The 14,517-nt window shown below is 37.8% G+C and overlaps 2 protein-coding genes across 2 annotated transcripts in view; one reads left to right on the top strand and one right to left on the bottom strand.

The window, feature by feature from the left end:
- Positions 1–7,724, top strand: part of CCDC38 (coiled-coil domain containing 38) — a 29,539-nt gene extending 21,815 nt beyond the window's left edge. The window contains exons 13-15 of the mRNA XM_068971473.1: positions 1,849–2,054; positions 3,686–3,782; positions 5,770–7,724. Of these exons, the coding sequence (XP_068827574.1) occupies positions 1,849–2,054; positions 3,686–3,782; positions 5,770–5,880 (414 nt within the window). The 3' untranslated portion in view covers positions 5,881–7,724. The remainder of the gene's footprint in view (positions 1–1,848; positions 2,055–3,685; positions 3,783–5,769) is intronic.
- Positions 6,081–14,347, bottom strand: SNRPF (small nuclear ribonucleoprotein polypeptide F). Its single transcript, XM_068970346.1, has 4 exons — positions 14,227–14,347; positions 12,231–12,356; positions 7,591–7,655; positions 6,081–7,037 (listed from the first exon to the last, which is right to left on the bottom strand). Exons 1-4 carry the CDS (start codon positions 14,227–14,229, stop codon positions 6,971–6,973), a joined length of 261 nt encoding a protein of 86 aa, XP_068826447.1. The 5' UTR covers positions 14,230–14,347; the 3' UTR covers positions 6,081–6,970.
- Between the last annotated feature and the right edge of the window lie 170 nt (positions 14,348–14,517).

The raw sequence follows: 14,517 nt of genomic DNA, 5'->3' as shown, positions 1-14,517 counted from the left end.
GATGGAGAGAATGAAAACTCAAAAATGTTTTGTAAGCCAGCCTGGGAAGCTGTTTGCTTGTAACTTTTTTCCCCTCTGAGAGAATGAATTCATTTATTCAGCAAACATTTATTAAGTGCATAGTTACATGCAAGGTGCTACTTCAGATATAAGTATAAACAAAAGAAATAGCTCCTGCCTTCCAGATGCTTACAGTCTATAAGGGACAATAAGACATGGATGCAAATAACTGTCAGACAGCATTATAGTGTTCAGTTCAGTTGCTCAGTCGTGTCCGACTCTCTGCGACCCCATGAATCGCAGCACGCCAGGCCTCCCTGTCCATCACCAACTCCCGGAGTTCACTCAGACTCACGTCCATCGAGCCCGTGATGCCATCCAGCCATCTCATCCTCTGTCGTCCCCTTCTTCTCCTGCCCCTAATCCCTCCCAGCAACAAAGTCTTTTCCAACGAGTCATCTCTTCACATGAGGTGGCCAAAGTACTGGAGTTTCAGCTTTAGCATCATTCCTTCCAAAGAAATCCCAGGGTTGATCTCCTTCAGTATGGACTGGTTGGATCTCCTTGCAGTCCAAGCGACTCTCAAGAGTCTTCTCCAACACCACAGTTCAAAAGCATCAATTCTTCGGTGCTCAGCCTTCTTCACAGTCCAACTCTCACATCCATACATGACCACTGGAAAAACCATAGCCTTGACTAGACGGACCTTAGTCGGGAAAGTAATGTCTCTGCTTTTTAATATACTATCTAGGTTGCTCTTAACTTTTCTTCCAAGGAGTAAGCGTCTTTTAATTTCATGGCTGCAATCACCATCTGCAGTGATTCTGGAGCCCCCCAAAATAAAGTCCGACACTGTTTCCACTGTTTCCCCATCTATTTGCCATGAAGTGATGGGACCGGATGCCATGATCTTCGTTTTCTGAATGTTGAGGTTTAAGCCAACTTTTTCACTCTCCTCTTTTACTTTCATCAAGAGGCTTTTTAGTTCCTCTTCACTTTCTGCCGTAAGGGTGGTGTCATATGCATATAGTTACTTTTTGTGACCCCTTGGACTGTAGCCCACCAGGCTCTGTCCATGGGATTCTCCAGACAAGAATATTGGAGTGGGTTGCCATTTCCTTCTCCAGGGGATCTTCCCAACCCAGGGATCGAACCCAGGTCTCCCGCATTGCAGGCAGACGCTTTAACCTCTGAGCCACCAGGGAAGCCAGTAATTACAGTAAGCACAAAAAAGGGAGTTCACATACTGTTGCTAGGAAATGCACTGGAGTGGGGAAAAAAAAAAGGATTTAAATGTTTATGTAGTGTCTCCTTGAATGGCAATGATACACAAAAACATTCAAGCATCCTATTAAATTATTTTATACCTAGACTGAAATATTTTTAGAGAAATAATCCAGGGTGTTATTATAGTAATGCTCTATGTGCTGTGCTTAGTCGGTCAGTCGTGTCTGACTCTTTGCAACCCCATGGATTGCAGTCCACCAGGCTCCTCTGTTCACTGGGATTCTCCATGCAAGAGTACTAGAGAGGGCTGCCATGCCCTTCTCCAGGGGATCTTCCAGACCCAGGGATTGAACCCACGTCTCCCACACTATGGCGAGTTTTCTCCCTGAACCAGCAGGGAAGCCTGCTCTGACTATAAATTATGACATAAATTGACTGCTGCAGTTTTTTTCACTGTTCTAATGTTGTATTAAAGTTTTTCTTTTAAAAAACGGAAGTATTTCGTAGAACATATTAATAAAAGCCTTTTATTACAATATAGTAAAAGGGAATTTTACATTTATTGAATGAACAAGCAAATAGTAATGAGATGTTTTCTGCTCTTTTTCTTTTTAATCTCAGGAAAAACTGATAGACTCTCTTAGTAAAAAAATTAACCAAGTATACAAAGTCTGCATTGGAGATGCTGAGGTTGGAAGCCTCAACCCAGTTCAAAAGCTGGTAAAAGTAGAGACTCGCCTGGTAGAATTGAGTGATCTCATTGACTCCATTCCCAAAGAAAATGTGGAGGCAATTGAGAGGATGAAACAGAAAGAACGACGGCAAAGGTACAGTCACTGTCTTATGATATACATGTAATAAAAGACTTAAATATTAGGCAAGTCTGTTATATGGCAAGTCTCTATTATATGCGATACAGACACTGGAATCAAACTCAGACCTGCTGTCCTCACAGACCTATTATTTAGTATGGAGATACATTCATCAATATTCTTATGAAATAAATGTCATTACCAATGATAAAATGAGCACTGTGAAGGAAAGAGTTCACCAGGGACAAATGACAAGTTTCAGATGAGCAAGGGGTCCTTCCAGTCTGAAAAAAAGTGAATTTTCAGAGTGAATATTCCCTACTTATAATATTCAAAGGATTATCATGTGGAAGGAGAATCATACTTATGGTGAAAGGGCCTAAGACTAGAATTTCCTTAATTGGAAAACTACAGGGAGATTTAATCTGTGAAGAAATTGTTTGAAAGAGCTAGATAGTGAGGGTTTTTCCTTGGTTCCTAACTGTCAACAGGTATAAGTTTCCTTACCTGTAAAATGGCAATAATGGCACTTCTCTCATACAGTTGTTGTGAGGATTGAATTAAATAATCCATGTAAAAGCACTACAGCATGCTTGGCATACAGAAAGTACTCTAATAGCAGACATTCATATTAGATGCTTTGTTATTGCTTACCACTTTACTGGGGTGTGGGGATATTGTTCCCCCCACATAAAAACAAAGACTAGAATATATTGAGATGATCCTGATGAGATTTTGTTGAATATGAAACACATTTTAAAGAAATTGTGAGAAATTACTCCTTCCACAAGATGACCTTTCACTTACACTAAGAACATTTGCACTTTTTACAGTAGAAAATATAGTCTCACTAACATATAATTACAACTATTTCTAGCAGTGAGATTAATATATGAACCTAATCCCAATTATCATTTCGATCAAAAGAATTTTAGTGGATTTTCCCCCATGGTTTGGAGGCATCTAAGAGAATACCTAATTTTGCATTAAAAATGTTCAGTGACTATTACATTGATAATTATATACATCCGTAAAATAGTCTCTTGGCAAGTGGTTATTCTGCAATAGGCAGTGGACTAGACAGTGTGCATATCTCATTTAATTTTATCCTCACAACAACCCTAAAGAGAACAAAGACAAATAGTATTTCTTGGCCTTAATTTGAGGATAACATTCAAAGAGATTTATTGGAAAATATATTTTTGTGGTTATCAATTGAACTATACACTTGTGACTTGTATACTTTTCTGCATGTTATACTTCAATAAAAAGGTTTAAAAAGAGGGGAAAATAACTGGAAACTATCAATAATTCAAGTGGCCATCATACAGATTAATAGTACTGAACTGTAAATGAAATGATGAGGGCTCTGTTGAGGTGCTTGTTTTGGACCAAGATCTGGGTAGATTTTGCTTCTTCCAAAACAGTGACATGCACTTTCTTCCCATTTCAACATAAACAGGGTTTGTTGTTGAAATTTCACTTGAATATTCAAAACCCACAATAATGTGGGAAGATGAAGTATTATTTTCATTTAACCTTAAAGGAGACTTAACAATATTTAGGTAATTCTTTATCAAATAGTATTGATGTAGATCTTTTTGACTGGAATTTATAGTTAGAACAATGTCTTCTTCTTTTGACAGGTTGCGTGAAGAGAAAATGAGAGAGAAACAGAAACACCAGGAAGAAAGGCTAAAAGCTGCCCTGGAAAGAGCAGTAGCACAACCAAAGAAAAAGAAGGTCTGTGTTTTATTGCTAATATTAATAGGTCCAGCTACATCAATGTGTCACGGCTCCTATAATGTAAAAACAAAATACCTAACTCATCTCATTTATTCAGGTTAAACTTCAGTAAGTCTGCTGATAGTTTCAACTGATCTCTCTGGTTCCTTGTTATTTTTAGAATAATTCAAACTATTGGGTCTACAGTTTTCCATTAAACTCACTTTTTGTAAAGAAAACTTCTCCCTTGCCTCTTTAGCTCCAGGTACATGAAACTAGAGAAATACAATAATAGTGGATTATATATAACTGAGTGTTTTAATCCTCACATTGTGAAAATAATGAGATTTATAGCTGAAGTTAAAATAATTTACCCAGAGTCACTTCAGATTTAGCAGCAGAATCTAAGCAGAAGGCAAGGTTCTTCATATTTGAAGATTACCTGTTCAATAAGAAGTTTAGGATGGGGCAGTCTCCAAGTACATGTGGTCTATTACTCACCCTGGGTATAAAGGGCCTTTTGTTTCTCTATGCCTCTCTTCCTGCTTTGAGTTTGAGTCTGAAATCATATTGTAGGGAGGCAATTTCATAGTTATCTGCAGAACTAATGTGGACACTGATTCTAACCAGTCATAGCTAACGCATATTATGCACCTCACAACCAGCCACTGAAGTACTTAAAAGCTCTGAAGTACGGTAGCTGTATGTACTATGTTTAATTATTTTCATTTAAATTAGTGTTTATTTTTTAAAAGAATCTGTACTTACCTAGTTCAACTCTGCCTATGAAGATCTGACTTGTCCTCTTCTTCCAAGAGATAATTAGCTAGTTAACACCCTGCTACATGTATAAACTATTATTTACTTAGCTCACCAAGTTAAAGTGACCAATAATGAGTTATGACCTTTGTATCCCCAATGCCTGGCACACAATGGACAGTCAATAAATGCTTACTGAGTTAACAGACTAAAAATGAGAATGCAAACTGAATCTGGAGGAAAACTGAAAAAAAAAGCTAAGTCAACAATATATGAAGACCTCTGAAAGAGGTTTTTACTCAGAACACTTCACTGCTGGCAATGTTCTCAGGCAGAAATTAATAACCAAGGTTATCAAAGGAGATTGGTGCAGGGTGGGGAGGTAAGGGAATCTGACATTAGAAAAGGAATTCAAGGATTCTGGTCCTCCAAGGACATTTTTGTTGTTATAATGAAGGAGAGGACTGCCAGTGCTATTTAGTTCCCGGGAGCCAGGAATGTCAAATATACTGCAATGCAGGGATGGTCACACACACGGTTGGTGCCTCGTTTGAGACACAATGGAGATGTCCCATCAAATTTCACGTCCAACAGAATAGTTTTTTATCCTTTTAATTGACACAAATTCAGATATAAAGACAAAACAAAAATAAATAAACAAAAGGGAGAGAAAAGATTCAAAGAGAAAAATTAGTATGACCTAAGTTGAGTATATGCCCCAGAGAGAATAAATAGGTATGATTCAGGGTGTCCCTAAGCCTCTCCTGGTTGGAACACCTCCAAAAGCCAACAGGATTGTGAGTGCTCAAGAAGATAATACGTAGTTTTCTCAAGTTATTGTTTAACAGGATTTTAAATGCTGGTTAACTGTTGCTCAGAGGAAAGTATCACTTCTAAGCAGAGAAACTAGCTACTCCTCCTACTGGTAGTGACTGAGAAATGAAGTGTTGGCCTCAAACATGGCTTACCATATCTCAAACACAAGCTGTTTGATGACTTTATCTACACCCTCCCATTTCCCCATAACACCTACCTGCTCTGTCTTCTGCATACCATGGTACTCCATTTACTACTTAACTCTGCCTGCGTTTGCACATCCATTAGTCATCAATCTCTTTGTAACTGGAATTATTTTAAACTATATTATTCTTTGGGAAAATCAAGTTAATAATTAGTATTCTGGGGTTATACTTCAATAGATGATGGTTACATGAAAAATATTGTGTTTTTTCTTTTGTTTCAGCAGGGAAGACAACTTACCTACCGTTCAAAACCTCCATCTGGTAACAAACATGAACTACTTTCAGTCAAGGATACAAGAACGAAATCCCTGGAGGAAGAGTATTTTTTCACTTGAACAGGAGCAGTAAGACATTTATTACCAGAATGCCTTAGGCATATTCTGTAGATTTTGCTTTTCAGTCATGGCAATATTCTGCCACACATACAGGCCTAACCAATTTCAGAAGACAGGCCCTTATTCTAAAAGACCCTTATGACTGGAAATGAGAATTACATTATTTTGTTGAAGACTTTTATTATCCATATCCTAACCATTATTGTATACAGCTAAACATTTATACCTTCTGTTGTCCCAGTTGGGGATACACATCCACAGCTACTTTGTTAACGTAACTATATGGCGAATGACCATTTAAGAACAATAATGGCATTCTGACAACATGAGACTTTAAGTAATTTTTTTCAACTGATCCACAGGAAAGTTCATAATATACGTTTTATCACCATGAAGTATACATTTTAACAATGTACAACTCTAAAATACTGACCTTGAGGAGTTTAAAACTTAAAACCACTAGATTATGTGGTCTGAACATGACCAACCTTGAGACTGATTTCTAATTCATATTAAGGTGTTCTGTTCAGAAAACTTAATTCTCTTATGTGAACAAACCATATGCCTTTAGCCTACATTTGATTTCACAATTTCTGTTGTGTTCTATACTCAAAACTATTTTAATTTTCAGGTGGTGTTTCAATTTTAGCTGTAATGTATATATCATTTAGCTTATGCTGATATGGTGTTAATGTGTAATTTATTGACTACTGAGTAAAATAACACAATCTATATGAATTCTAAGAAAATATTTAACTTTATATATGTCAAAAGTGGCTCAAAAATAACTTTAAAAGGTCTCGGTTAATATACAATTTCAAGGGCTGAAATTCACTTTCACAAACATTTATAAAGCATATAAATAAATTTCTCTCATAGGAAAAAAATACAGCATTGGGTTTACATGAAAACAAACTTGAATAAAGTTGGGTGGCTTTTAAAGCATTAGTTCTGTCAATAATCGTTGAACTGTTTCATCTGAATATGCAAGTAAGTATCTGAATATGAATAGCCGCTCACAGTCAAACTGAAAACCAAACAGATTTTTATTGTCTACAAATATATATAAAAAAATTCCCCCCAAAAGATGCTATTCTCTCATTTCCCCATCTTCTTCTTCTTCTTCAACACCCCTGATATAAAGCACATTATTACACCTGTAAACAGAAAGACACCATTTTGTTGTTTCAACAAGAAACCATGTAAGATCTGAATTATTACTAATACTAGACTTTTTTCATTACAAAAATATTAATGCTAAAATTACAACACATTTCTCTTTTAAAAATATTTACCTTTGGTTGTTATAGAGCACATGGTACTATTTTTATACAATGTGGTTGTTAAAATGACTAGAATTTAGAGGTGTGAACCTAGTTCTAGAATGTAAGTATAATACAAATACCTAACAGCAGACAGACCCACCCAAAAATCAAGTTCTTGCAACGAAAACCACTGAAAAAGGCACAGTTAAGAGCTACAAAGTTTAATAGCCACACTAGGATAACCTTAAGAGTGAACAGCTCCAAAGTATTTAAATCTGCTTTGACAAGTTTAAAAATTTCAAGCCTCTTGAAGTCTAGTTGTAGCATATTATTCTAAATTAATAGTAGAAAAAAAACAAGCCTGAGACTAAGGCACCAAGTTTATTTAAACATGTATTTCTAATGCTCATCACCAACTCCTTATATATACTACTGACATTGTTACCTTATTAAAACTTCACCCAGATGTCCAGACAATGCTCCATCTATGTATTCTTCTGTGTTTGCAAGCTTCAAATAAGAAGAAAATGTATTATCATACCAGAGGAAAACAGTATTATATACCTAATACTGGTGAGAGAACTTATTAATTGAGACCCTTCTGTACCAATGATGTACATTTATCTACAATAATTAGATTAGCTTTCCAATACTACTGTAATCCTTTTTGGTTTCATGTCAAACATTAAGTTAACATTGATGGATGTAGAACTAATATATAATAAAGCTTGTTTCAACACAATTTTTAAAATCTCTCAGTAATGTATATTTCTATTAAACATTAACATGTCAAGAAGTCTCCAATTTATGAATAAGCCTGAATAATTCTAAAGAACTAGACAGTAACTCTTCTTGGAGTAACAACATTGTATCAATCATACTGAGGAACCCAATGGGTATAAAAACTATGATTAAAATGCCAAATACTCTTATATTATTTGACAACCAAACTAAAAAACTGAATAAGAATTTTTTTTTAATATGTGCTAACAAACAGGAAAAAAAAAAGTTCTTAAGAAGAGGTTAAATAATTAAGAGTGACCTTTATGGTTACTTTAGAGAACTCTATTATTTCTAACTTTACATCAAAATGTTTAGCTTTCCTTCTACATATAGTTAATAAACTACTTGTGAATTAAAAAAAATCACAATCAGTGCTACTGGGACTCAGAAAAGAAATGAAGAGGAAAGGAAACAGGCAAATTTCGATCATTAACTAGGTAAGTGGGCAAAGGGAAAGAAAAACAGGGCTTAGAAAGGATATTAGTTAAAGCAGTTAAAACACATTAATGAATTAATAATGCTACTGGATACTATTCCTTCTCCTAGACAACAAAAATAACCTCAAAGAGGATATGGTTTTGCCTGAAATTACTGCTGACAATTAGTTTTCTATGCAAAAGATCAACCAGCTTTTCTTTTAAGTGATTATTTCCAGCAGATGTTCACCAACATTAACTAGCTTCTAAATATACAATGATGCTTCAAAGGCCTTCTACCACATTTTTTTTTAAGTTGAACTATAGCTGATTTACATTACTGTGCTAGTTTTGAGTGTACAGCAAGATGACTCAGTTACATTTTTCAGATTCTTTTCCATTATAGGTTACTACAAGATACAGGGTAGTTTTAGTTCCCTGTGCTATACATGAAATCCTTGTTTATCTATTTTACATATAGTAGTGTGTATCTGTTAATCCCAAATTCCCAATTTATCCCTCTTCATCCTTCCCTTTAGTAACCAAAGGTTTGTTTTCCATGTCTCTGAGTCTGTTATGTAAACATGTTCATTTGTATCATTTTTTTAGATTCTGCATTTTCCTCTTTAAGACTTAACCCTGTGGTGCATGTATCTTTTTGAATTAGTTTTCTCTGGATATATATGCCCAGGAGTGGGATTACTGGATCATATGGTAACTCTATATTTTAGCTTAAGGACCCTCCATACTATTCTCTATAGAGGATGCACCAATTTACATCCTGACCAACAGTGTAGGAAGCTTCCCTTTTCTCTACACCCTCTCCAGTATTTATCATTTGTAGACTTTTAAATGATGGCCATTCTGACCGGTGTGAGGTGATACCTCATTGTAGTTCTGATTTGCATTTCTCTAATAATTAGTGATGCTGAGCATCTTTTCATGTGCCTGTTAGCCATCTGTATGTTTTCTCTGGAGAAATGTCTAGGTATTCTGCCCATTTTTTTTTTTTTTTAAATATTGAGCTGTATGAGCTGTTTGTATATTATCACATTTTAATTAAATCCAAAAGTCTTATTATCACTTAAAAGGCGTTCCATGACTACCACTCCAACTTCTTATTAACTCACTCTGCCCTGGCCTTCTTGCCAAGCCTAGAACAGAAAAAGCATGTTTCTGTCACACAGCCTTTGCAATTTGCTGTTCCCTCAAATGGGGATGCTCTTTCCCAGAAAGGGCTTCCTTGATAGCTCAGTTGGGAAAGAATCCACCTGCAATGCAGGAGATCTCGGTTCGATTCCTCAATCAGGAAGATCTGCTGGAGAAAGAACAGGCTACCCACTACAGTATTCTTGAGCTTCCCTTGTGGCTCAGCTGGTAAAGAATCCGCCTGCAATGTGGGAAATCTGGGTTCGATACCTGGGTTGGGAAGATCCCCTGAAGAAGGGAAAGGCCATCCACTCCAGTATCTTGGCTAAGAGAATTCCATGGCCTATAGTCCACGGGGTCAAAGAGTCGGACACGACTGAGCGATTTTCACTTCCACCAGATATTCTTCACCCTTCTAATACTGTACACTCTTGTCACTCTATTCCATTTCTGCTTTCCCTTTCTTCAAAGCATCTACCATTACCTGATATCACACTATATAACCATCTTCCATCACTAAAGCATAAACTTAAGGAGAGCAACTTTTGTTTTGTTCACTGGTATATTCTGTGCCAGTGAACAAACTCAAAAAAGCATCACCGATGTGGTTCGTTACTCGGAGATACATTTTATAACTCTTGCTGGTTCACTAGAAAGCTACATTACTTCTAAAACCAAATATTTGGTGGGTATTTTTTTATTCCTTTCTTTTAATGAGATATCATTCTTATACCATAAAATTCTCTTCAAGTGTACAAGTCAGTGATTTTTAGTATATTTACAAACTTATGTAATTAATGACCACTATGTCTGGAACATTTTTAGCACAATGGGTATAGTCTTCAAATTTTTCTATAGCTCTGGTAAACGATTACTGCTTAGGTAATTTTCCAGGAACTTTGGGCACCTGAGCATGGTCTGTTCAGGTGGTAAACTCTAAATTAAAGAAAATCTCAGCTTTGAGCCTATCAGTGCTCCTATTAGTGAAAGTGAAGTTGCTCAGTCGTTCCCGACACTTTGCGACCCCATGGATAGTAGCCTGCACCAAGCTCCTCTATCCATGGGATTTTCAAGGCAAGAGTACTGGAGTGGGTTGCCATTTCCTTAATTCACCTAAAAACATAACCAGTATAGAATACACGGAGTCATGATTGGATTGACCACTTATCTAGGTTCCCTTTAAAATTCATTCATCAGTCATTAATCAGTCACATAAATACCTGTGCTTCAGGAAAATATAACCTCAAATATTTTCTTAAAAAAAGTGGCTGGAAACTACCAGAATTAAGCAACAAAAATTTTAAAATGGCCGAAGGACATGAATGGGCATTTTCTTCAAGATATGTAAATAACCAGTAAGCACATAAATAGGTCTCAACATCACTGATCATTAAGGAGATGCAAATCAAAGCAATGAGATACTACTTCACATTATTAGGATGACTATTATTCTAAATACAGAAAACAAGTGTTGGTGAGGATATTAAGAAATTGGATCCCTCATACATTGCTGGTGGAATGTAAAATGGTACAGCTGCTATAGAAAACAGTCTGGCAGTTCCTCAAAAAATTAAAGAATTACCATATGATCCAGAAATTCCACTTCTGGATATAAGACCCAAAAAGACTGAAAGTAGAGATTCTTAACTGATACATGTGCACCTATGTTCACTGCATTATTCACAAATAGTCAAAAGGTGGAAACAATTCAAATATTCAGCAACAGAAGAATGAGTAAAATGAGGTATATACAGTCAACCCTTGAACAATACAGGTTTCAACTGCATGGACAAGTTGAACCACGATATGGAGAACCAACTATGGACTCCAAGCATCTGTGGAGTTCAGTATACCAGGCAGGTCCTGGAACCAATGCCCCAAGGATACTAAGGGACTGCTACACACAATGGAACATTACTTCAACCATGAAAAGGGATGAAATTCTGATACATGCTACAACATGGATGGACCCTAGAAACACCATGCCAAATGAAATAAGCCAGATACAAAAGGACAAATATTGTAAGATTCCACTTATATGAAGTACCTCTAATAAAGACAAAAAGAATAATGTTTACCAGGAGGCAGAGGGAATGGGAAGTTCTTGTTTGATGGGCATAGAGTTTCACTTTGGGATGATGAAAAAGCTCTTGAAATGGATAATGGTGATGGATGCACAAAAGTGTGAATGTAGTTAATGCTGCTGAGTTGCACACTTGAAAATGATTAAAATGGTAAATTTTACATTATACATTTTTTAATCACAATTAACCACAAAGTATAAAACCTGGCTGAAACATTTACAGTAGCCGATTTAACAGACACATAGTCAGTTCATCAATTCCTTTAGTCGGTGTTTTCTCCCTCAAGAATTGCTTTTATCAAATTACTTTGAAGTTATACATTTAGCATTCATCAAAAGGCTTCAATTGAAAAGTTTCTCTCAGAACTAAGTGCTGCAAAAATTTGTGCTTTTTCTGTACACTTATTTGTCTTATGGCACTGTGAACCAAATGTCTGAGCTCTTACTTGTAAACACTACGAGTGAAACCTGTGCCCAATCTCACACATAGTGATCAAGTTACAGCATCCTCCGTGGCCTTGACTTTATTCCTGAATTTTGCTTTATGTTTGTCAGTTATATTAATTATATCTTTGTAAGTCACACTAAACCTCTGAGGAGTCAGGGGAAGAAAAATAAATACAACTTAATGATCTTTTTAACTCTTCAGCTCACCTGCATGTTCATATAGCCATCTACAGACACCAGGTAGCCTTTGTACTCCATTCCCCATTTAAGCTTCACCATTACTGGCTTTCCTGTTAATCCGTTGAGGAAAGGCTTGGGGTTGAGGGGCAAACTCTGCATAAAGAACAACAACAAAAAGAACCCAATTTGATTAATTCTCTTCTTTATTAAACCACCAATACTTTATGGTGTCCAAATGAAGCACATTCTTGATTTCCTCTTACTTTATTACATAATTTTCACTTTTGTTGAAGAGCTTCAGAGAAATTAAAATACCTAGTCAGCCAATTTCATCTTCAACCCATTAAAACTTATAGAAGTATTCACTATTGACTTAAGAAACACTGAATACCTGATATACATCACTCACTGTTCCAAGGACACAAAGAAACAAAGCTAAAGGCAAAAAAGGAAAAGGGAAAAGAGCAGATGGGGAAAAGAGCAGATGACAGTTCCCGTTCTCATGAAGCCCACAGTGGGAGGGTCAAAACATACAAACAATTATTTTGCGACGTAGTAAGAGGATATATGCTGCCTACAAGGATACCAAACAATCTCCGGTTAAAAGCAAAGGGAAGATGGCCTGAAATAACTAGTGCCTTTGTTTTAAAGGATAAGAGGTATTTCCAGAGGGAAAAGGGCTGATCTAGGCAGGCTGGGCTACCTATGTAAAAGGAGGGAATAGTGAATCAATAAGGTGCTCTCTGGGACATAGGAATTAGTTCTGTGTGAGGCCACAGAAGGAGGCAGGGGGCAGATCATGCGCCACAGCTTTTCACTTCGAATTCCAAGAGCTGGGATTGGCTCTTTGACTTGTAGTGTTTGCTACATATGGGCAATCCCTAAACTTGTTTATTCAGCAAACCAATAGTATCTCCAGTCAATTCAGACTTTATTTCCTTTCCTCATCTGCTCACTCATCAGCTCAAAGGAGGAAAAGAAGCAAGAAACCTGGCTACTGAACTCCTCTAGAATAAACATATTCGCAGTGATCTCCGGTGGGTCTCCAATTTTCACTCTTGTCTTTTTCCAACTTACCAGCCACAAGGCAAGTATTACTTTTATCTTATCTCTGCTTCAAATGCTTCAATGGCTTCCCAATGCACTTGGGAGTAGAATCCAGAACCCCTCATAAGGCCTAAGAGGTCTTGCCCGACCCTATTATCTCAGATCCTCTATCCTTGCGAGCGGCTGTAGCCTGCTCTCAATTCTTTCAACTGGTCAGGTTCTCCTTTCGGCCTTAGAGCCTGTGCTCCTGATCCCTGAGCTGGGCGTTGATACACTTCTTCCTGCTCTTTAAGGAGCTGTATTCTCATAACGCTTAGGTTTCATGTTAAATCCCTCCTCCAAGAGATGAACACCGTAACCACCCTTCTAACGTACCTTCACAGTACCCTGTATGCGCCCTTCTCAGCACTTAACATTACTTGAGAGTACACATTTATCGTTATTTGATTAATGTCTTTCTCCCATACCGACAGAGTTAACCTAGAGCACGGTCCGCATCAATACTTTTCACCCTACATTCCAAGCACCTAGAACTTTACCTAGCCCAGGCCCTGGCAGGTAGCAGGCGCTCAGTAAACATTTGCTAAATGAACAAATTTACTTGAGAATACTCAAAGGCTGGGCTCAGTATTCCAAAGGGCTGTGGGGCCTCTCAACATCACAGGACGAAACAGGATTTTGGAGTGTGTAAAGTGGAACGTGAATTATCTTTACCCCAACCCCGGGCCCTAGGCAGCAAGAACACCTCAGGCTCGGATTCAAACCAAGAGGAAGGAGGCAGGAGCACTCCTACAGAGGGAAAGACAGGGCTTCGGAAAGAGGGAGGGCGCCTCACACAACCAGGGCGGGGAGAAGGGCCGGCCACCGGGCCCGCGGCGCCTCACGCGGATGAATGAGAAACGCGCGAAACAACCACGAGGCCCGGCGAGCCTCGCTCTCTCTCACGCGCAACTCTGGTCGTTCTCTTTCTCCTTACCATCGCGACTACTGCTGCGGGAGTGGGGAAATGCTGCAGGATACGCGCCTCCGACGCAACTCTCGTCCGACCCTCGGGACTGAAGTAACCACACAAGCCTTTAAGAGAAATGGCCGCCAAATAGCAGTATGACCTTTCACCTCAGACCACCGCTCTTCTGGCGTCTGTGATTGGACTCAAAGAGATGCGTGCTGATTGGAGGAAGTGGCTGGCCTGTCTCCTGGCAACCACAGGCGCCCACTGGTGCGTACCTTCCTGGTAGCGCGCTGCCATTGGAAAACGAGCTACTTT

Source organism: Capricornis sumatraensis, chromosome 4 (assembly GCF_032405125.1).
Source record: "Capricornis sumatraensis isolate serow.1 chromosome 4, serow.2, whole genome shotgun sequence".
Classification (NCBI taxonomy): domain Eukaryota; kingdom Metazoa; phylum Chordata; class Mammalia; order Artiodactyla; family Bovidae; genus Capricornis; species Capricornis sumatraensis.
Note: the sequence above shows the minus strand (reverse complement) of the source record. Positions and strands in the feature narration are given on the sequence as shown.